Source organism: Oryctolagus cuniculus, chromosome 11, assembly GCF_964237555.1.
Source record: "Oryctolagus cuniculus chromosome 11, mOryCun1.1, whole genome shotgun sequence".
Lineage (NCBI taxonomy): Eukaryota > Metazoa > Chordata > Mammalia > Lagomorpha > Leporidae > Oryctolagus > Oryctolagus cuniculus.
The window spans coordinates 85,912,438-85,934,757 of NC_091442.1; the positions used below are offsets into that span (position 1 = coordinate 85,912,438).

Consider the following 22,320-nt stretch of genomic DNA (forward strand, 5'->3'; position numbering starts at 1 on the left):
GCTGGCTTCCATCTGGCCCACCCCTGGCCATTGTGGGCACTTGGGGAGTGAACCAGTGGATGGAAGATCTCTCTCTGTCTCTCCCTTCCTCTCTGTAACTCTGCCTTCTAAATAAATAAAATAAATCTTTAAAAATAAATAAATACATAATAAATCTTTGTCACTTAGTTTTGAAAAATTGGCTTTATAATCCTAGGTCTGCCTTTACTCATAAGTGTTTACTTAACAGAGTTTAGAAATAACTTAAATGCAAACTGTGTCTAAAGTATATTATCACCTTGTGAAACAGTTCCCCTTTTATTTATTTATTTACAGGCAGAGTGACAGTGAGAGAGAGAGAGACAGAGAGAAAGGTCTTCCTTTTGCCGTTGGTTCACCCTCCAATGGCCGCGGCAGCCAGCGCGCTGCAGCCGGCACACTGCACTGATCCAATGGCAGGAGCCAGGTGCTTCTCCTGGTCTCCCATGGGGTGCAGGGCCCAAGCACTTGGGCCATCCTCCACTGCACTCCCTGGCCACAGCAGAGAGCTGACCTGGAAGAGGGGCAACTGGGACAGAATCCGGTGCCCCGACCGGGACTAGAACCCGGTGTGCCAGTGTGCCGCAAGGCGGAGGATTAGCCTAGTGAGCCGCAGCACCGGCCAACCCCTTTTATTTTTAAAAATTGGTCTTTAGTGCCTAAAAAATTATTTGTAGTATTTACTAAATAAATAATAAATAATGGGCTCTACCAACAGTCATCAGGGAGCATTTACTGATTTTATAGTTTTCTATTTCTGTGCACTGCTCAGGACTTGAAAATCATTTTTATTTTAGTATCATTAAATTCTTTAAGAAAACAGGAAACCCCAAACAAGAAGAAATTAGACCACAATTCGACAAACCCGGCAGTTGCCTAAATGGCCTCAGCATTTTCCTGTCACCTTTTGATTTAGTTTTTATTCGAATATACTTACCACATAAATGTTAACATCATTCTTTTGCTGTTAATTAATCCCTAGCTATAAAAAAGTAACCTGTTATCTCTGCATATTTGTAGCCTTAGAGTTGGGCTCAACACTTATGTAGGTTTCTTTATCTTTACAATATATTTCTGGCATAGCATTGTATAAAAATTGTCGAGGTATAGTTTTGAACAGCTGTGTGGCTCTCTCTAGTGATTATTTTTAAAAATTTATTCACTTATTTATTGAGAGACGTAGAGAGTGGCAGACAGAGAAGTCCAACCCATTGGTTCATTCCACAAATGTCCGCTACAACCAGGGCTGGGCCAGCGCAAAGCAGGGAGCCTAGAACTCAGTGCAGCTTTTCCCTGTGGGGGCAGAAACCCAACTCTCTGAGCCATCACCTGATGCCTCCCAGGATTTCCATTAGCAGAGAGCTGGAATGAGAAATGAAGCCAGAACTCCAGTGAAGTCGCTTCCCTGCTCCCAGCCTATAATAATTCTACCCTTGCAAAGCGGACTCAAAGTAATCTTAACTGTGTGCACTTGAGGAGGCATTGAGGAAGAGCGGGTTAAGCCCCTGCTTTGGACATCTGCGTCCCTTGTGGGAGTGCTGGTTCAAGATCCAGCTACCCCATGCTTCTGATCCAGCTTCCTGGGAAAGCAGAGGATGATGGCTCAAAGTTTGGGACCTCTGCCACCCACATGGGAGGCCCAGAAGAATTTCCTGGCACACGGTATTGGCCTGGGCCAGCTTTAGCCATTGCAGGCATTTGGGGAGTAACCGAAAGAGATCAGTTTCTGGCTCTTTCTCTTACAAAACAAATAAATAAAGTCTTTAAAAAACATATGTGAACATAATATTCTATTTTTATTACTAAATCTAATTGAACTAATGCTAAGTCTACCTTTATATGTTCTTTAAATGACTTTAGCAGTACTTAAGTATAAAAATGAATACTTCAGTATGGATACACCTGTTTTTCCTTATATCATAGATACAAGGTGTTTTAAACACTAGCAAAACCAGTCAATTCATAATCACATTTGTAATATAAAATTCTTCAAATTTATTCATCTTATTTCCTGCTTGAATATTCTCTAAAGGCTGTTTTTAAGAAAATTTTAAAGCATCCAATAGAAGCCTTCAACTATCTTGCAATTAAGGGAAAGGCATATAAAGTATGACAAAATAATAATGAACATGTCGTTAAATCTTAGCTTCAAATCAACCTTTACCACTGTCCTTATTTTCTCTAATAACCACTTTATTGTCTCCTATAATTATTATGTTCAGAGTTGAATTTCATTTGCTCTCTTTTTTTGCAGGTCAGTTTCTTCTGGAAGAAGCCCGCCTTGTAGAAGCAGCAGAGATGGCAAAAAAAGCAGCGGAACTGGATAGTACAGAGTTTGACGTTGTCTTCAATGCTGCTCATATGCTCAGGTTAGTTGTTGTTTTAATGTACCTTAAAAGACAAATTCCCAGGCTTTGAGAAGGTAGTTAATTTTACTAATTTCCCCCATCGTACCCCCTTACTCCACATTCTTCGTGTGAACCATGCTACTTAACCATGCAAATATTAGTAATTTTAGTCACTGCAGTCTATGTGCATAATGTGTAGGGCAGATGAGCCATAATGAGAACTTGTCTTTTGTCCTAACAATTGTTATAAAATTCACATATGAAACTGCAAAATCACATTTATTAATTCTCTAATTAAACGCCTCCAAAGTAAAACATTCTACCAGTTAGTCAACTGGCTCACCATATTGATGTTTTTATATTAATTATATTGAATATGGCATACAGATTTAATATCTTTGATAATGAAGAAGATTATGAAATACAAATATGCTTAAGGCCCATGACATTCCCAGAATGACCCTGTAATCAGCCCTGTTGCTGTATCATGAAAGAAAACATTTTTTAGGCTTCTGGTGCTTCTTTGAGTAATTTTAGAAGGGTTATTACAAAGGCTACTCATAATACAGCAGTAACATAAAAAGGCAGATAAACAATTTTTGTTGTGAATATCAAAAGAGTCAGTGTATTTATAAGTGGTACTTTAGGTTAAGAAGGGTGTTTATAAGAAACTCACATGATTTATAGCGTTGTTTAAAAAGCATTAGTTGTTCTGTTAACAATGTGTGTACCCCTTCACCCGTGCTGTTACTTGAATTTCACTCTATTATATGCCTAAGTGCTTTGTTAAGTGACATTCACACAGTGGTCTCTGTGCTTGACTTCTAGGGATAAATTTGTAATTATGTTGGAAATACATAAGGAAAGAAAAATAACTGAGACGTTGGTGCCTACTTGGATGATTTTAAACTGAGAACTTTTGGAAAAAGCAGAGGAACTGTTTGTTTTTAAACCCTTGTATTAGGGATGTAGATTCACACATAGATGTAAGAAATAATATAGGGCCGGCGCTGCAGCTCACTAGGCTAATCCTCCGCCTTGCGGCACCGGCACACTGGGTTCTAGTCCCGGTCGGGGCGCCAGATTCTTTCCCGGTTGCCCCTCTTACAGGCCAGCTCTCTGCTGTGGCCCGGGAAGGCAGTGGAGGATGGCCCAGGTGCTTGGGCCCTGCACCCTATGGGAGACCAGGAGAAGCACCTGGCTCCTGCCTTTGGATCAGTGTGGTGCGCCCGCTGCAGCATGCCAGCTGCAGTGGCCATTGGAGGGTGAACCAACGGCAAAAGGAAGACCTTTCTCTCTGTCTTTCTCTCTCACTATCCACTCTGCCTGTCAAAAAAAAAAATAATGCAGAATAATTTCTGATACTATTTACCTAGTTTCCCCAGTGGCAATATCCTGCAGATATTATCACAACCAAGATATTGACATCAATCCAATCTACTGGCAATAACTCCCCAAACCTGTTTGCACCAGTGTGATGTGTGTGTTTGTGTGTGTGTGTGTGTGTATAAGTCTCTGTAATCCTACCACATGTGTGTATTTGTGTATCTATCACCACAATTGAAATATAAACTATCCATCACCACATGTGGCCTTCATGGTGTCCTTTGGTAACTACATATACCCACATACCCTTTCCCCCAGAAATGAATTTTTAAGGCAGATTCTGTGAGTTACTTTGAGTTTTCCATTAGAGATTGTTTTTTTAAAAGCTGGTGGTTTTTTTAAAAATTTGAGAGGTAGAGTTACAGACAGTGAGAGGAAGAGACAGAAAGCAGTCTTTCATCTGCTGGTTCACTCCCCAGATGGCCACAATGGCCGGAGCTGAGCCTATCCAAAGCCAGGAGCCAGGAGCTTCATGTGGGTCTCCCACGTGGGTGCAGGGGCCCAGGCATTTGGGCCGTCTTCTGCTGCTTTCCCAGGCCTTAGCAGAGAGCTGGGTCCGAAGAGGAGCAGCTGGGACTAGAACCGGCACCCATATGGGATGGCAGTGCTGCAGAAGGATTAATCCACCGTGCCACAGCACTGGCCCTAGAAAGTACTGATAGAACTGTTTCTAGTGGCCTCCTGCTTGGCTTATAATTAGTTTTAAATCAAAAATATAAATCTTAGCTAATAGGAAGAAGACGTTATGAATGATCATTTCAATGTTCTCGCTCCATATTAATGTTTAACATTTCAAGTCTCTTGTATGGTGAAGCCAAACAAGCTGACATCTACACAGAGAAAACAGGATTCAACTGACTATTTCTGTGTGTGTGTGTATTCTATAACCCTTCTGCAAAAACCTTCAATGCTAGGATAATTTCTTAAAAAAAAAAAAAGTAATTTGCAAAACAGTTACATGCTTTTGCAGGGAGAGGACTTTTTGTTCTCCATGAATAAAGGACTAGGATTTTAATCACAACAATCATTTGCAAAGATGGGAAAGCACCAGTTTCCATAGGTGAATCAACCTGTTCATAATCTATATTTCAACAGCAAGTCACTTTGCTCTATTTTGAGTCAGTGTCTGGAATTCAAGGTTTACCAATGGATACCCATTGTAAGAACATTACAAAAAAGTTCTGAGTTACACATAGATCACTTGTAACTTTCATTTTAGATACAATGGTGCTAGAAAACAGTGAAAAGTTTTGGCTACACATCAGCAATGTAGAAATTCTTAGGATTTATTTAGCAGAATCTCTAGCTTAAGACAGTCTGCATTCCTCATTAAATTATATTAGGTCAATGTCCTAGCTTGATTTGGAAGTATAACCATAGCTCAGTAACTATATCCTCCTCAAATCTGTGGCAGCTTTTAGGAGTGATTTTATTTTAGCTTTCTGTTTTTCAGTCCCACCAAATTCAAGTATTTGAGTGCTTACTGTGCAAGCTGAACACCAGTGGTGTACTCACCTGGGCACCTGTCACTAAGGAAGTCACTAGAGGAAACCCCTGGCAATGAGAAAGTCCCTAGTGAGAATTCCTAGCAATAGAGAAATCCTCAGTGATAGAAAAGCCCTTAGCCAATGGCAGTCTACCTCACACATACACTCCCTCGCAGTGTATGAGAAATTATTAGGAAATAATTTGGATTGGAAGGAATCGCTGGTTGTCTCCCTGTTTGTGACTTATTTAGTGGGATTCATGATTTCTCTTATATCTCAAATGAGCAATTTAGGAAAAGATTACAGTTCAAGAAAATGTCCCATTGGGGCCAGCATTGTGCACAGTAGATAAGCCACTGCCTGTGATGCCAGCATTCAATATGAATTCCAGTCCCGGTTGCTCCGCTTCTAATCCAGTTCCCTGTGAATGTGCCTGGAAAAGCAGAAAATGATGCCTCAAGTGCTTGAGTCCTGCCACCCGTGTGGGAGACCAGCGTAAAGTTTCTGGCTAATGGCTTTGGACAAGGCCCAGCCCTGGCTGTTGCAGCCATTTGGGGAGTGAACCAGCAGATGGAAGATTCTCTTTCTCTCTCTGTCTCTGTCTCTCTCCCTCCCCTCTCCCTCTATCCCCCTCTCCCTCTCTCTCCCTCTCTTCCTCTCTATCCCCCCTCTCCCTCTTTCTCTATAACTCTTTCAAATAAACAATTTATTTTAAAAACAGTTCCATCAATATAACTTCCACTTTCTTGATTAATTCCCAATAAAATGGATAAGAAAATCTACAAGTATTATAAAGGAAAAAACTACTCAGCACAATTTTTTTTAAAGTCCTTCTGTTTGGATAAGACTAGATTGGAAGAAGTGCAAGCCTGAGACCAGGTATCAACAGGCAAATTTTATCTTAGTGAAAGTGAAAATTGACATGTGTCTAAAACACTCATTTCAACTCTCAGCAATATATAAAGATCTTCCTTTGTATCGTACAACTATAAAACTTGAGATGTATGATTTCAATTTGGCAGTTCAGATAAGAAAGACAAATAAGAAGTATCAAAATAACGGGCCCTAGGCAAAGCAGATTTATGTTAAAAGCAAAAGAGCCGTTTAGAACATGTGAAATCTGTTTTCAAAATGATTCAGAAGCAGTCTGTGTTGTACAAGTAGTATGAATGTTGTTCACTGAATGTGTTTGCCCCTCACCCTTCTGAAACTGAGTGACACTGTACTTTCCTCCCTTTGAATTTGAAGATCTGTGTGGGTTTTATTTAGGTCATTGGATGTGCATGAACCTGGTATATGTCCCTGTTGAACCACAGCAGAAGAATGAGTGCGTTTTCCCATTTACTGATTTGGGTATTTTGCAGAAGGGTTATAGAATACACACACACACACACAGAAATAGTCAATTGAATCCTGTTTTCTCTGTGTAGATGTCAGCTTGTTTGGCTTCACCATACAAGACACTTGAAATGTTAAACATTAAAATGGAGCGAGAACATTGAAATGATCATTCATAATGTCTTCTTCCTATTAGCTAAGATTTATATTTTTGATTTAAAACTAATTATAAGCCAAGCAGGAGGCCACTAGAAACAGTTCTATCAGTACTTTCTAGGGGCCAGAGCTGTGGCACGGTGGATTAATCCTCCTGCAGCACGCCATCCCATATGGGTGCCGGTTGCCCCTCTTCCAGTCCAGCTCTCTGCTGTGGCCTGGGAGTGCAGTGGAGGATGGCCCAAGTGCTTGGGCCCTGCACCCGCATGGGAGACCAGGAGGAAGCTCCTGGCTCCTGGCTTCGGATCGCTGAAGTGTCGGCCGTGGTGGCCATTAGGGGAGTGAACCAATGGAAGGAAGACTTTTTTCTCTGTCTCTCTCTCACTGTCTAACTCTGCCTGGCAAAAAATTTAAAAAAATTAAAAAAAAAAAAAAAAACCTGAGCAACAAAAAAGTCCAGGAACAGTGCCACCGTCACCCACAAGGAGTCCAGCAGAGTGATGCCTCATTGGCAGAAGGTAATTCTCCCAGGCACAGCTGCTGCCTCAACTTTTGATTACTTTTGAGTTCTATTCTCTCAAGATTGCCTCTGACTGTTGGAAGCTGAATCATGTGCAAGAAGACTGGAAGATGAAGGAAGACTTCTGCCTTGCTTGGGAAAGTGGGATCCACTTTGTGGCTAATTACCAAGTGTATTTACAAGGGAGAGTGATCACAGATGTTCAGAGGTTCACATAATGAGCACTGACAATACATGGAGACATTTTTACTACTTCAAATAAAAAGAAAAAGCACTAGATGTTTCCAGATGAGAACATTAGAAAAAATAAGCAGATTGGATGTCATCAAAGGAAAATATCAAAAGAATTTAAAATGCTAGAACTCAGTAGAGTTATGTCTATTGAGTTGTGAGAGGAAGCTATCGAATCAGTTATTCTATTAGAAACATTTTGTATGAATAGATTTGTTCAGTTGTTTGTCTAGAACTGGAAGCCAGAGAAAAGATGAATATATTTGACACTGGAGAAGAAATCTAGAGATACTAAAAACACTCCACCTGACTCATACCATTCATAGGCTGTGGTGATGGCTTTGCTGTTGCTGTTTTTGTAATTCTCTTTTTGGTTAAGGGGTAAATATAGCATTTATTGTATTTATTTTTATACATCTGTCTTTCTGCCCTCTGTTTTCATCTTTTTAAATTTATTTTTCTCAGAGACAGAACAAAATAGAAAGAGATGAAACTCCCATCCACGGTCTCACTGTTCAGATGCTCACAATAGCCAGGACTGATGATGCCCAGAGCCAGGAGCTCAATCCAGGTCATCCTCATAAATAGAAGCGACCCAATCACTTGGGCCATCACCACTGCCTCCTGGGATCTACATTATTAAGCTGAGTTCAAGAGATGGAGCCAGAAATCAGACTCTAGCATTCTGATAGGGGATGCAGGTGTCTAAACTGCTAGACCAAACAGTTGTCCCATAATTGGCATTTTCTATCTATCCCTACTTTTAATTGTGTATCTGCAGAATAGAAACTAATATTCCCATTTTACAGGTAAGGACATTGAGGTTCAGAGTGAGTAACTTGTCAGAGTTAGTAAAGCTGGGATTTAGAGGTGCTGTATTCTGATACCGTTTTCACGTTGGCTTCCTCATGCTCTTAACAACTGACTACAAAGAAACTGTGATTCTTGAAAAGAGTTTTGATGGAGAGAGGACTTCTAGCAAATAGCAGGATGTTAAATATATAAATCCTAAATAGTAAAACCCTTCCATTATTGTCCCTTTATGGTAAAGTTTAAAAAGTAGATTCTTGGTCGCTGGAGAGACAACTTAAAAGAATATTACAAATTTAAAAAGATCATCCTGGTACAGGTTCTCACATGGGTCACACTTACAGCTAAGTGTGTACTTTCCCTTTTTTCAGGCCTGATGGCTCAAGCTGTCACTGTTCCCAAAGGTAATAGGAAAAGCCGACATTGCACTCCACCAACTGGTTCAGATTGCTTCCCTGATAGAGTGAATATATAGGGAAGAATCATTATTTTTTCATTACTGTACTCAACTAACAAAAAATCAAATAGTTAAATATATATTTCTAGAACTTAGAAATAATCTCTGCTTTATAAATGCTACTGGAAATAACATAAAATTTAAATGCGTACCTGAGAAAGCATTTAGCTATCTCCAAGACCCTCTAGGCCATATATTTTCTTCCTTAACACTTCCAAAAATACCAGAAAGTCAACGAATTTTCTGATTACAAATTAAATTTTAATGCATAACTTTTGGCAAAGAAAGTCTTATTTCAGCTAAGTCTTAATGAGTTGTAAGCCTTTCAAGCAAATCATGGTGGCAGTGAGGTTGAAGGTGGGCACCTCCCTCAGGGGCTCTGTGATTCTAATGAGCTGGTGAATCACCTGAGTCCTTGTTGAAATGCACACTCCAGGGACCAGTGTTCTGGGGCAGGCAGTTAAGTGGCCACTTTCAATGCCAAAATCCCACGTTAGAGTACCTGTTCCAGGCCTGGCTGCTCCACTTCCAATCCAGCTCCTGGCTAACACTCCTGGGAAAGCAGCTAAAGATGGCCTAAGTACTTGGGACCCTGGATGGACCTACCTGGATGGAATACATGGCTCCTGGTTTCTGCCTGGACCAGCCCTGGCTGTGGCCACCATTTAGAGAATGAACCAGTGGATGGAAGATCTCTCTCTCTATATATATTCTCTGCCCCATATCTCCTCTTCCCTCCCTACCTCTCTGTGTAATTCTGCCTTTCATGCAAATAAATAAATCTTTTTAAAAAATTATTTTATCATCATTCTCTTCTGTGTTGTTTTCTCTCTTTCTTTCTTTTTTTTTTTTTTTTTCTACATTGCTTCATTACCTCTCCATCCTTAGAATTGAGACAGATATGTACAGGTCATAAAACCCATGTTGAGTGTTGATAGTTTTCATCTGACAAGATTTAATGGTAATGAAAAATTTATTATAGAAGTTTCGTTGAAAGGTCATTTATGTTCCATTGTTTTTATATATGAATGACCCTGGTTTTCCTATTTTACAAATTTTCCATACATTCTTATGTGCTCATTCATTTTGAATCTACTTTTATTCCTACCCACCACTCATCAACTAGAATTAAAGTTTAGTGCTGCTTTGAGTCACTTAAAGCTAAACATCAGTTTAGTGATTGGCAAGAATCTATGGAAGCACACCTACTGTTTCCTTCTACTTTCAAGTTTCATGAACCAATAGTCTCTCTACTGAAAAAGACTACCCAATCTTTAATAAAATGTTCAAATGAATCAACTGGTTATTATCCATATTAAATATTTTCAATTCAAAATTGAAAATTCACAGCTACTAATAATTACAGGTAAAAGGATATTTTTAAATACTAGGTTTTATTTTTATATTGTCAAGGAATTGACATTAAATTTAGAAATCTAACTTTATAATTCCAAAAAATGCAGATAGATAATTTTAAGTCATTCTGTAATCAGATTGCCTTCAAACATTTCATATGGTATATTATTTTATAACATAATCGCCCCCCAAATTTCTTTTATATAACTTTTCATATAAGATTATGAGCAATAAACCTGTTCCAAAGCATGCTTTTGTATTATAAAATAAAATGAGAGCTGAATTACACATAAGAAATATATATGTATATTTTAAATAGATGTAAATTTTATCATCCCATGTACAAAAGTGGAATTCTGACATATGCAAATGACAAAGTTTGGGACATATTATTTTCTGTTTTTTTTCTTTGAGCCTACATTTTTACCAGTGGTGAAATAACTGAATCTTAACTATTTTAATGCATATTCCACCCAATCCAAGGATATCTTGAAAATTCAAGGTTCATTTCATAGTCTAATTCACAAATAGCATCTGCTTTTTTTCTAATTCCTTAACCTTTCCTGAGACTGAAATGCTAAAGGCAGTGTGAAGAACGAGAGGACCCAACCTACATGATGGTTGTGGGTTGGTAATGACAAGTAAGCCTCCGTCTGACTCTCCAGGTGATCTCTCTTGTTGGCATAGTAATTGAGTCCTTGCTCCCTACAGATGGGCCACAACATAATATTGATCTTAGGATGACATATTTGTTAAAAATGATACTTCTTTCTGATGATTTCTTGCCACCTGGTAAAACGTCTCTACATCTAGACTGGGAAATATCTCTCTTCTAAAGCCAGCTGCTCTTCTCCTTTGCTTACCTACTGAGTCTTCCACTTGGACACTTGGGAAACTTAATGGTTCCCCTTCATGGATCCTCAATTGGATATTGAGAGCTCCTAAAAGCAGGAGATTGCTAGAAGTAATAAAAGAAACCTGACATGGCTTTTGCTTTTTCCTCATCTTTAAAATGTGATTAATATTAGTTGCTTCATGGTATTGCTTTCAACTGATAAATGAAATAATCAGCACTTGGGTAGAGGATTCATAAATGTTGTATCTGAGCAAAGACATAATGAAAGAAGAATGGGTATGCATATGCAGAAAAGTACATCTTCTCAGTTGATTTTAACAGATGTGACGTGGGGACCTGAGTCCTGTAACAGGTCCCTAGCAATCTCATGGTTGACAGTCTTGACAACACGTAGTAAAATCCCCTACACAACTTACACAATTCAAATGTTGATTAATTGTTCTGTCATTTATGCAGTTAAGATTTATTAAGCTCTCCCACGATGCTTCTTGCAGAAGGGAATATAAAATATAGTGTCTACCGTGGAATGGACATTGGCAAGTTCCTCATGAGTTTTAATGAAGCAAAGATAGAAATGAACAAACATTCTGTGGGTGAACCTGACATACTCTTCTCTTTCATATGCTGCCATAAATACCTGCTGATTAGTAGTCAATAAAGGCTATTTAATATTAGAAGCAAAGCCCAAGAGTGAAAATTAATTTTTATAGTTATATGACATGTATAATAAATCCTACTGAGGATTTTTTTTTCATTTTCATTAGAAGATCATCAATTCTACAAGTTTCAGAAACTAAGTTTTCTAAACTAGATACTTCCTTTGGGAATTAAAGCACTAAAGTATATGAAGACTTTAAGAAATTAATAACCATTTTTGGTGGAAAAAAATCTTAAAATCGAATTGAGTATTTTAAAGGCATTTCATCTAGTGGAGCCCTCATTTCTTGTTTGATCCTTATCTACCTCATAAATTGAATCATCATAAAGATGAATATTAATGGTAGCTATACTTGTCATGTTAGACATCAATTGGTTGATCTTGCTTCAAAGTAAGTTACTTCTTTGTAGTATTAAGTTACTCTAATTTCCTACCTCCATGCCTTTTATTTTCCTCTGGAGAAAACCCTTCCAGGGCATGACCTAATGAATTCTGGTTCAGATTTCCAAATGAATCTGAACCAAAGTGATTCTGTAATTTAGTGGAGGGAACCTTCATTAAACACTCCAGTGAGGGGATTTTTTTTACTGTTTCATACCAGGATAAAGTACTTTTCTTGACATATTAAAATTGAACTTTAACATTTATGAGAATATAAATTGCAACAGCACATTGTAACATGTCATAGGTCCAGCAGAGCCTGAGGTCAAGGGTTTTTACTTTCTTTATAACCTCCATTAAAAATAGCTATGTTTCTGATTATTTCTCCTTTAAAAATTAGAAAAATATGGCCTGCTCTCTAGGGCGATGTTATCTTCAGTTATTCCCATAATTTATATGGTGGTGTGGGGAATGTCTTCATGGTTTTTATTTCACTTAACCAAAGTACAAATGCAATTTAATAAGTAACGTTCTCTATTAAAACCTGAAAGTGATTTTTCTAATTGAGAAAATTGATTATTGTGTTCTCCTCTACATTGCTGACCTCTCTGTCATCTTCTTGTCTCAAAATCCTCTTGGCCTCCCAGCTTCAAGAAAACACTTCTCAATTGTAAGTGCAGGACCCATGGCCACTTAATGCTATTCACATTGTAGTAAGACTGAATATATCATTTGAAATTGAACTTGACATTTTTCTACAGCTCTTCCTCTCTGCTGTACACATGATCACAGCTGAACCTGCAACAGCTGCTTATATCCTATTATCGTCCATCTTTGAAGGTCTTAAGCAGCATGGTATGATCAGAAAACATGGTGTTTCAAAGGCTGACTGACTGGATTTCCTCAGCACCTTGACATTTGATTTCTTCTGCTAGCAAGTTGGCTCAACCGAGGTCTTTCTCACTGTGAACTGCAAAAAATAGGCCATGAACAAACTGATGTATATGGTTCAGGGTGGATCTTATTTGTATAAATCAATTGTGCCACTCATGGTGTTTTCAGCAAGAAAACTGACTCTGCTGTGGGAATTACAGAATTCATTCTGCGCTAGAAAGCCTGAATTGGTAGGAAAATAGGTAGCTCTAGTGGTCAAGAAGTGAGATACACAATAGCAAGTCTTTAGAGGTAGCATATGGCCAGGTCACAGCCCCGTTGCTTCTGCCACTGTGAGTGAATCCTGGCCATCCTGTCACCTTTCTGCCACTCTGCCAGGATTGAACATCTGTTTATCTGAGGTCAGGTCGTGTACCCCACCTGTGAGCCAAAGAACAGAAGGGAGATTATCTATTTTTTTGTTTTGCTTTGTTTTTTATTGACTATACACAATGGAAAATTCTTTCCAAATCACGAAAGGGAGGCTTTCTAGACAAATACATAATTTTTGAGATCTTGAAAATATTCATGCTATCGTAAGACAAAAGCAACGAATCGGTTTGCACAAATTGTAAAAAGAAACTAAGATTTTTTTGAAGCATCATGTTCAGTCTCAGAATCCCGACCCCATTGCATGATACCTGGCTTAGCTTGGGAGAAAAGAATAACATCTCTAATTCATAATATATAAATGAAAAATGACAGCTCCTGAATAGTAATACATTGAGATGCTATTTATAATTTAAACTCAGTAACAGATACATTGCAAGCACTCAGTCTTCTGCTTGAAGTACCTTTGATTGGTGCATCCAAAAGTGTATTTAATATTACCTTGCTGAGAAACAATTGTTAATCTACAGTTTTTAAATAGATGATATAGTTTTTCTTTTTCTTCAACAGACAGGCTAGCCTCAATGAAGCGGCTGAAAAGTATTATGATCTGGCAGCCAGACTGCGGCCTAACGTAAGTACTTTCCTGATGAGAAGCGTTACTCAGAAGAATGAACTTGAAGCATGTGATAGTTTTAGGATCTATCAGCCCCACGACACTAGGTTATTTTCTCTCTCATTCCTTACTTTGAATACCTACTAGCTGGCTAATTCAATGATGAAATCCAACAGTCTCAAGCTTCTATTTTCCAGAGGTAAAAATTGTTGCTTTTAGCCTATGTAAAGCACCATTACATTTTTATCATTTCAATGTAGATTTTAGCATTGCTAAATATTTTGTGTTTGGATGACTTTTATAAATCAATTCCTTGAACGTTTTTTGACTATGATATTAAATACCTATTACTTTTTGATTATCACAAACCTCAAGCTGAGTGCCTCTGTTCTACAATCCCTCTAATAACTGTGCTTTTCAAGTTTATCGAGAATGTTTTCATTACAATTTTTCCCTTGGTAGTCACACTTCCATAAAGTAAGATGGATATAAATTAGGTAATTTCTATGGAAATAGGATAACCATGTTTGAGAAAATAAGAACTAGTTTTGTATTGATCTTGTAAGCACATTTTATTTGCAGTACATTCTAAATTCCAGCACATTGCTTTTATTTCCTTATACATTCTGCGTTCTAACACTAAAGCCTATCATGCTGTCCGGATCTGGACTGTTCTAGATTGAGAAATGTCATTCTGAAACAATAGTAAAATAATGGACACATCTGATTTGAGTACCAATGATAGGGTCAGTCTCTTTTCTTCATAGTGACTCACCCATTGGGAAGCTTTGGAGTACCTGGTTTGTGAAAGGATACTGACATTTTGTGCCATCAATGATAAGACCTTGTAACTGAGTAGACTGAACATGATCAGCTAATGGAAATATGGGTGGCAGCTCCTATGCAAAGTTCTATACAGCCCCGTGGGAGAACAAAAGAGAATTAATGCTCCCAGAAAGAAACCTACTTGGGAAAGATCCTTGTTTTTTTCCCAGGAGATTGAGCCATGTGTAACCTCAGCCCTGAATCTAAAATTCCCCCAGGTGGTTTTGTAGGGGAGAAAAAGCATTTTCCTCACCCATCATGGAAGTCATGGTTGAGAGCTCACTTTGTAAGTTGTACATGACGTAAGATCCCTTAGAAATGAACACACGTTTTGTGGTCAGTTGGGCAGAAAGGTTATGATAATAGTAATCGAGGGCAACAGCAAGGCCTGTGTGGTGAGATTCTTCTCTGTGTCCATGTGTCTTCAGAGAAAGGGATGTTAATGACAGTGTTGCAACCTACTTCAAGGGAGAAGGGAGGGAAAAGGGCAAAAAGTAAACCTTCCTGTTCCTGCAGTTTGCTCAGTTTTCTTTAGCTTAAAATGCTCGGGATGCCAGGGAGCCATGTTTTGAATTGGCTGTTCTGAAGCCCATCACATTAATTACAAGATATTTCAGGAATTGATGAGCTGTCTGCAACAGAAGAAAATAATAACCCGGATGGAAGCACTATTAACTGTTAAGATTCATTGAGCCTTTGTAACGTGCCAAGCACTGTGCTGGGTGTGCTGTGGGACTTCCCTCATTCATTTCTCACAACAGCCCACCACACTTTGTGATCCTCATTCTGCTGATGGTCAGAGAAGTTACAACTCCCCCAGCATGACGGCTAAGCGGGATACCTTGTAATCCAGGCCACTGTGTGCATAAGCGAAAGCTAGATGAGAAAAGACTGTCATTTGACAGAAAAGAGGTTGGAGACTGAACAATAACCATCCTCCTGGTTACTTATTCCACAAATAGTTACTGAGAACCAGACCTGATTTTAGGCACTGGGTGTGTTACTAGAGACGGCTGCCCAAAGGTTCTTGTCAATTCGCAGAGTGGTGGTAAGTGAGGCAGCAAAGTGTAATGAGGAGAATACATGTGACAGACCAGGCAGGCATCTCAGGGAAGAACTGAGTGCCCACTCTCCTTTAGGCTGTAACAAAGAGCAAGAGGGCCTCTCACTAAAGACTGAGGGCTAGGGCCAGTGCCAGCATTTCATATGGGCGGCGATTCGTGTCCCGGCTGCTCCTCTTCTGATCCAGCTCTCTGCTTATGGCTTGGGAAAGCAGTGGAAGATGGCCCAAGTGCTAGGGCCACTGCACCTGTATGGAAAACCTAGAAGAAGCTCCTGGCTTCTGGTTTCCGATTGGCCTGGCTCCAGCCATTGCAATCATTTGGAGGATAAACAAGAAGATGGAAGACTTTCTCTCTCTCTCTCTCTCTCTCTCTCTCTGCCTCTCTCTAACTCTATCTCTGTCTCTATCTCAATGTCTGTCTCAGTCTCTATCTCTCTCTGCTTCTGTAGCTCTGCCTCTCAAATAAATAAGTCTTTAAAAACAAAGAGGACTGAGAGCCAAGTCTGTATTCTGTATTTTATGGATATGAGTAGGCCATGCCCCTCCCCATTTCTCCTCCTATCCTGGGAAATTCCTGTGCGGAGGGCTTTCTGAGTGTGGATTTCCTGCAAGTGCTCCCAGGACCTTATCAGCACAGTGTATGGGGGCCGATAGCGCCCTTGGAGAAGGGTTGGGGAGATTCCCCTACACTGCCCCCAGAGAGAGGGCTGGAACCCACCTACCCAGGTGGCTCAGCACAAACAGTGCTTTAGACATGTAGTTGCATCTACTGTTTTCTTCATTCTGCCACACAAAAATTACCATTTAATTTAAAAAATTCCCATTTCTTCAGCCCCTTTCATGCACATAGGCTAATGTCTACCTAGCTACCTTGACACATGTACACAGCAGTGAACAAAATGGACAAGAGCTCCTGCTGAGAGGAGTTACAACCTAGACTGGGGAGAAGGAGCTTAAGCAAATAAAGTTTTAGTTGGTCAGTGGTAAGTTCTTTAGAAAACATGGGGCAAGCAAGGAGGCCAGGAGGCACCTGGCAGCGTGTGGGAGGCGTAGCTTTATTACAAATGCCTACATTGGGGACCTCAGAGCAAAATTTCTAAGAAAACTGTGGAATATGAAGACTCAAACTTATTATAATAGTGTTGAAGGCGAGGAACAGGGATTTTTTGTTTCCCCTTCTCTTTTTGTTGCTTTATATTGTTTAATGTAATGATCTAATTGTGTATAATAGCTGTCAGTTTCCACCTGTATTCATTGAGTGGCAGTCACTTGAATGTCAGTTCTCTTTTTCTTTTTCTAAGATTTATATATTTATTTGAAAGTCAGAGTTACAGAGAGAGAGAGGGAGAGAGACAGAATTTTCCATCCACTGGTTCACTCCCCAAATGGCTACAGCAGCTGAAGCTGGGCCAATCTGAAGCCAGGAGCCAGGAGATTCTTCCAGGTCTCCCACATGGGTGCAGGGGCCCAAGTGGCCATCTTCCACTGCTTTCCCAGGCCATAGCAGAGAGCTGGATCTGAAAAAGAGCAGCTGGGGCTTGAACCTTCTTCATGGGATGTGACACTGCAGGGGTGGCTTTACCCACTACGCCACAACGCCAGCCCCATCGCTTCTCCTTTTCTAAATGAGCAAGATAAGGAAGGCATACATTTTAAAGATAAAATTTATTTATTCATTTATTTGACAGAATGACACACAAACATAGGAAGAGACATAGAGGGAGATCTGTCGGCTGATTCACTGCCCAAATGACCACACTGGCAGGGGCTGAGCCAGGCCAAAACCAAGAACTCCATCCTGGTCTCCCACTTAGGTGGCAGGGTCCCAAGCACTTGAGCCATCCACTGATGCTTTCCCAGGTGCATTAGCAGGGAGCTGGATCTGAAGTGGAGCAGTCAGGAATCATTCAACATGGAATGCCAGTGTTGCAGGCAGTGGCTGAACCCTCTATGCCTCATTGTAGGCCTTGTCACTTTTATTTATTTATTTTTAAGTATTTGGTCAGCTAGTTTTCTTCAGTGCATTATAATGGAGTTGTGAGATGAGGGTTATCTGAGCTAAGCCAAAAGTGAAAAAGACACTCAGGCTCCACAAAATTTCAGCTTCATTTGAAAGATTATTTTAAATGACCAGCTAAGTAATAAAATCAATGTTTAATCATTAACTCAAAGCCATTTCTTCATAAACATGTTGCAGACTGCTTTTGAAAATGCGTTTATTCAAGTGATACTTTCCTTATATAGTGACAATAAATTATAGGTTTGTATAGAATACAGAGTTCTTATTTAGCTATGAGAAAATGTTGCACTTGATGGATCAACAGATATGATCATTTTCTAATATATTTTATGAATTCCAATTTGATTTTTTTGGTTCATAAATGTGGGTAAGTAAGGAGATTCAAGAGTGATAAAATATGAACTATGCTAATAGTTCTGAAGTGAAATATCCTATTTAGACAGATATCCTATGTAATGATTTTTTAGCAATTATGCATTTGATCTAAATTAATGCATCCATATAACATTTATCTTGCTGCTTTTTCCTTTGTTGATAAAAACATTCTTTATGATTTCTGAGTTTGCTTGCTTGATTATTTATTTAAATTTGAGAGAGAACATAGAGACACAGACAGAAAAAGCTCGCATCCAGTGGTTTACTCCCCAGTGCCTGCCAGGGCCAAGGCTTGAAACAAAACAGAAGTAGGGAGCTTAAACTCAAGGCACTTGGAAATGGTACAGAAGTGTCTTAAGCACTAAGTCAAGTGCTTGCCCTTTTCTCTGCTTTTAGTTCAATAAGTTTGTTGTCTCCTTTTGTGAGAACACAGCAAAGAGATCACAATTTTCACTTCCTGTTGAAATTGTGCCAGTGCCTTTTCTACAATTCTCATCTACCAAGTAATCTGATTTTATGCTTTGTTTTTTAAAAGATTTATTCTTTTAATTTAAAGTCAGAGTTGCAAAGAAGGAGGGAAAGATTGAGAGAGGGAGAAAAAGAGAAAGGGAGTGAGAGAGAGAGAGAGAGAGAGAGATCCTCCTGGTTGTTTCATTCCCCACATGACCACAACAGCCAGGAAGACTGGACTAGGCTGGAGCTGAGAGCTGCGTCTGGGTCTCCCAAGTGAGTGCCAAGGGCCTGAGTACTCAAGCCATCCTCTGATGCCTTCCCCAGGCCACTAGCTGGGAGGTGGATTGGAAGTGGAGTAGCCACCTGTATGGGATGCACAGGCAGTGGCATTATCCACTATGCCACCATGCCTGCTTCATGCTGGATTTTTTTGCTTTCTTTTTTATAAAGCATTATCTTGAATTGTCTTCTGGTTTTTTTGTTTGTTTGTTTGTTTTGACAGGCAGAGTGGAGAGTGAGAGAGACAGAGAGAAAGGTCTTCCTTTTGCCGTTGGTTCACCCCCCCAATGGCCGCTGCGGCCAGCGCATCGCGCTGATCCGAAGGCAGGAGCCAGGTGCTTCTCCTGGTCTCCCATGCGGGTGCAGGGCCCAAGGACCTGGGCCATCCTCCACTGCACTCCTGGGCCATAGCAGAGAGCTGGCCTGGAAGAGGGGCAACCGGGATAGAATCCGGCACCCCGACCGGGACTAGAACCCGGTGTGCCGGCGCCGCAAAGCGGAGGATTAGCCTGTGTAGCCACGGCGCCGGCCATTATCTTGAATTGTCAAAATGCCCCTGCAACTGTAACAATAAGTAGCTACATGTAGGGGGCTCTAGGAATGTTTTACCAATGCTCATCTCAGGTCATAACTATACAAAGTAAAGTTTGCTCTGCAACCCAACTACTGTAACAGTACTGTCATTAAAGAGAATGTTGGTCACTTACAAGATTTACTTTGTTAGTGAATTGCCTATTACATTTGTTCAGTACATTCCATAAGGAATTTCTTTATTCCACAAAACCCATAATTTTCTGTGTAATTTACTTTGAAGTTGTTAAATAGTTTTTTGAATTATTTTATTTACAAAGACTTCCTGTGATTAAATGTTTTAAAAAGATATATAAAGTAGCATGCATTATAAAAATTATAGGTCTTGATATGACCTGTTCATCAGAGATGTTCAGTACATTGTCTTTTATTGAAGTACACACAGAAATATGTTCAGCACAAAAGTGGCACCATTACGATTTTTAAAATCTATTTCATGTTGGAGGTGACTGTTCTAAAATTAAACATTTATCAATTGGAAACCTGTTTGTATAACTCCATTACTGTTTGCCAAATTGCCAGTTTTAGTTTTCCCCGCTTTATTTTTTCATTTTTATGAGTAAATTCATCTTTCTGTGGAAGTTACTTTATGTATAAAGACAACAGTCTTTGCTCCCATGTATGCATATCAAAAAATGTTGAGTCTTGAGGACTAGAAGGAATATTTAAATGAAACTGCTTTGTTCTTCCTGTGGGAATTAAGCTAAATTCTGCATTAAGGATTAGAAAAATTTAAATGTGAAAATGGAAAATTTACATAGTACAAGGTCACCTACTTTTACTTGGCTTTTAGAAAACTCTAGAGTCTGGAAAATATAATTACCAGTGATCAGGTCTATATATACTTTGTATTTTTCTAGATATGATTGTTTTTATTTTGAACTGAGTCAGCGTATTTTTATAAATCAAATTCAAGATTTGCGTAAGACTCTATACAATGTCATAGAATTTCAAAGAAATAAAACCTCCAGTGCGAAGAGAGAGTGGAAGGAGAACATGTGAATCCCCATAATACCGTCTTATGAGTGTTTTGTGAAAGATACAAGCTAGATGCTAGCAAGACACACAGGAGAAATTACTGTCGGCTGGATTGATCTGAAAAGTCATTGAGTCTGAGTCAGCAGACTAGGAGAAGATTGAAATGATAGAATGTTGGTAGGTGAAGATTGTAGGAAGAGGCGAGAAGAGAATTCTCATAAATAGAAGCAATGGCAGGATGCGGAATGGAAGGGTAGGGGATGATAGGACTGGAGCTGTAAGTCCAGATGAAAGGCACTGACTTTCATCCTAAGTGTCAGGGGTTGTATTCTGGAATCTTGATAAGCAGGATGACATAATGAAAGTAATAATGTAGGAATTGCTTTATATGAAGCAATGAAAAAATGTGTATGATGTTGGAAAGGTAGAGTTGGGGATACATCCTTGGGAAAACCAGATAAAAAGTCATGGTAATGTGTAGGCTTATAGTAATAGAAACTACAGTGTATAGACAAGAGTGGGTTGGAAAAGAACATACAAGAAAAACAAGCAGTAGATTTTTTTTATAGGGTATGAGTAGGTAAACTAGTTGGCCATGATGAATGTTCTAAGGTTTTGAATTTATTGTGTTGGAAAAGAAGAAATACCATAAACAGAAATAAGGTAGTCAGAGGATGTGCTTATTGAAAGAGTATCAGATTTGAACTGGGCAAGTTCTGTGTGAAAAGTAGGATATTCTACTTTTCCTCAGAATATTCCTATGAAGCAAGCAGTTGGGAGAAAGTCCAAGGTTAGGGATAGAGATGGGGACGTCTGTTGCAGAGAGGCACTCATACCCAAGATGTGATAAGATCACCAAGGGAGAGAGTGCACAAAAGGAGAAAAGAGTGCCAATTTCAGCTTCCTTGGAATGTCTACATTTGGAATGTAGTTTAGGAAGACAACCAAGACCATGACAGGACACAGAAATCAAAGTTGATGAGCAATGAACACTGCTACTGAAATAGAAAGAAAAGTAAGGCACAAGGACGTCCATCTGCTTTGGAGAACAGGATGACGCTGGCAGCCTTCAAGAAGGCAGCTTGAGGCGAGCCGTTGTGCAGAAGTTTTTAAGTGTTGAGGAAATGGAGAATTGGAAGTAGGGAGTATATAACTTACTACATAAAGAAGATTGGAGGTACATGAAAGACAGGGAGCAGTACCAAAAATATTAAGTCAGTTTATTAAGTTGATAAAGATAGATATCAAGATGTCTAAATGTGTTTCAGTGTGAAACTGAAAATGTATCCAAAATGAGGGGAGAAGAGAGGGCAAAGGAGATACTGAAGATCCTAAAGGATCACTTCCTTCCCCCAGGGCAGAAGAAGAAAAAGTAGACTGTGATGATACAGGGGACGGGGTGGGACCTAAGCTTAGGTGATTAAGGAGATAAGCTTGAGTAGTAAATTACTTCATGTGTGTGGGGAGCAACCCGGACTAGACTAAGTTACTGGAATTAACCAGTGGCGGAAACGCGAGCTACGCTGTGTGATTCGCGGAAGCCGCAGCGTGCAGAGAGAGCACGGGGCGTGAATAGATAGGGAACGCGGGGCTGGCGCGAGGCCGTGGTGCGGGCGCGAAGTGCGTGGAGACCGCGGAGTGTGCGCGCGAAGCCGAGCCGCACAGAGCCGGGAGCCCGCCGCAGGGCGGGCGCCGGGAAGCCACGCAGATGAGAGAAGCGCGGGCTGAAGCGGCTCAGAGCCGGGAAGCCGCCGAGAAGCAGCCTCGGGGCGGGCGCCGGGAAGCCGCAGGGATAAGAGAAACAGAAGTTTAGAAGTAAAATGAAAGAAATAGGAATGCTGGAAGATAGAAGTAA

At 39.8% G+C, this 22,320-nt stretch overlaps 1 protein-coding gene across 3 annotated transcripts in view; it reads left to right on the forward strand.

The window, feature by feature from the left end:
• The window catches only part of TMTC2 (transmembrane O-mannosyltransferase targeting cadherins 2), a 449,447-nt gene that overhangs the window by 373,057 nt on the left and 54,070 nt on the right, over positions 1-22,320 (forward strand). For all 3 annotated transcript variants that reach the window (XM_002711368.5, XM_017342005.3, XM_070051474.1), the window contains 2 exons: positions 2,273-2,387; positions 13,836-13,899. In XM_002711368.5, the coding sequence (XP_002711414.1) occupies positions 2,273-2,387; positions 13,836-13,899 (179 nt within the window). The remainder of the gene's footprint in view (positions 1-2,272; positions 2,388-13,835; positions 13,900-22,320) is intronic.